Source organism: Cebus imitator, unplaced genomic scaffold (assembly GCF_001604975.1).
Source record: "Cebus imitator isolate Cc_AM_T3 unplaced genomic scaffold, Cebus_imitator-1.0 Scaffold801, whole genome shotgun sequence".
Taxonomy (NCBI): Eukaryota; Metazoa; Chordata; class Mammalia; order Primates; family Cebidae; genus Cebus; species Cebus imitator.
This window is the reverse complement of record NW_016108116.1, coordinates 4,698-5,908: the sequence shown is the minus strand read 5'-3', so window position 1 is coordinate 5,908 and position 1,211 is coordinate 4,698. Positions and strand designations below refer to the sequence as shown.

Genomic DNA, 1,211 nt, shown 5'->3' with positions numbered 1-1,211 from the left:
ATGGGGAGATTGAGAAAAAATAGCATTAGGACAAATACATAATGTAAGTGATGGAGGGATGGAGGCAGCAAACCACCATGGCATGTGTATACCTATGTAACAGTCCTGCAAGATCTGCACATGTACCCCAGAACTTAAAGTAAAATAAAGGAAAAAAGAAAAGAAAAAGAAGATACACCCTGGGATGTGGTTTGTTCCCAGTAATTTGAAATATTTAAAGAATGGTTAAATGATCACTTGACAGTTATACTATAAACAGGAATAAGATACACAGAGTTAAACATCATTACTTTGAGAAGATAAATTTTAATGTCATTTTCAATCTTTAAAATCTTTGGTTTTATTTTGAAAAAAAATCGACAATCTTAAAAAGATCACTGCAAAAATAAAGGATTATAGTCCATTTGCTTTTTCAAATAATCAACTTGGAAATATGTTCATATGAATGTCAACAGTCAACAATCACTGTAGTGTGGCATATAAGAACTGACTTTCATATAATAGGTAAGTTTAGAGAGATTACATTTCATGAGAAAATGTTTTATAAATTTTAATGGTGAATGTTTATTTAAATCTAATTTTCTATTCTGTTTTGGGAAATAGTTGCCTGTTTCTTTTAGTGTATTCTCCTTCCTGTCCACATATGTGGAAGCTACCTATTCTCCTCTCTTTTGAAATAGTTTAAAAGACTCAAAGAGAACGGTTTGGTCTTTGCATATCATCAGTCTGATAGACATTTCCCTGGCTGCTCACTTAGATAGATACTAGCAGCTAACTAAGTAAACTACATCTCTTGTCAGCCAGAAATTAACAAAGGCTTCAAAATCAGTGAATTCTCTCTTTTGTTGTGGTCTTATGTGCTGACAGTCTTATCTTAAGAGAAAAACTTTTAATAGTATAGATTAAAATTAACTTTGGCAAAAATGAAAATGCAGGCAGGGAATTTTTTTTCCAACAACGGAAATTAGGAAAAGCAAAGATACAGTAAAAATTGAAAATTTTCAGTATAGAGATATAAATATAATCATTGACACCACCAGGGATGATTAATGAATAAAATGGTTAGGAGATGATCATTTGAACACTGGATATTAATACTTTTAAAAAGGATTTTTCCAATTACTTCAGTATCAATAAGGTGTCTCTGAAAGGTACAGATCTGGTATCACGACCATGGTGATAGACAAATGGTGGAACAGTCCTGGTATCAG

At 31.9% G+C, this 1,211-nt stretch overlaps 1 protein-coding gene across 1 annotated transcript in view; it reads right to left on the bottom strand.

Annotated features, from left to right (window-relative positions):
* Window positions 1-215: 215 nt before the first annotated feature.
* LOC108297419 (carboxypeptidase Y-like) overlaps window positions 216-1,211 on the bottom strand; it is a 1,811-nt gene continuing 815 nt past the window's right edge. Inside the window, exon 3 of the mRNA XM_037735408.1 lies at window positions 216-1,208. Coding sequence (XP_037591336.1) covers window positions 1,120-1,208 — 89 coding nt within the window. The 3' untranslated portion in view covers window positions 216-1,119. The remainder of the gene's footprint in view (window positions 1,209-1,211) is intronic.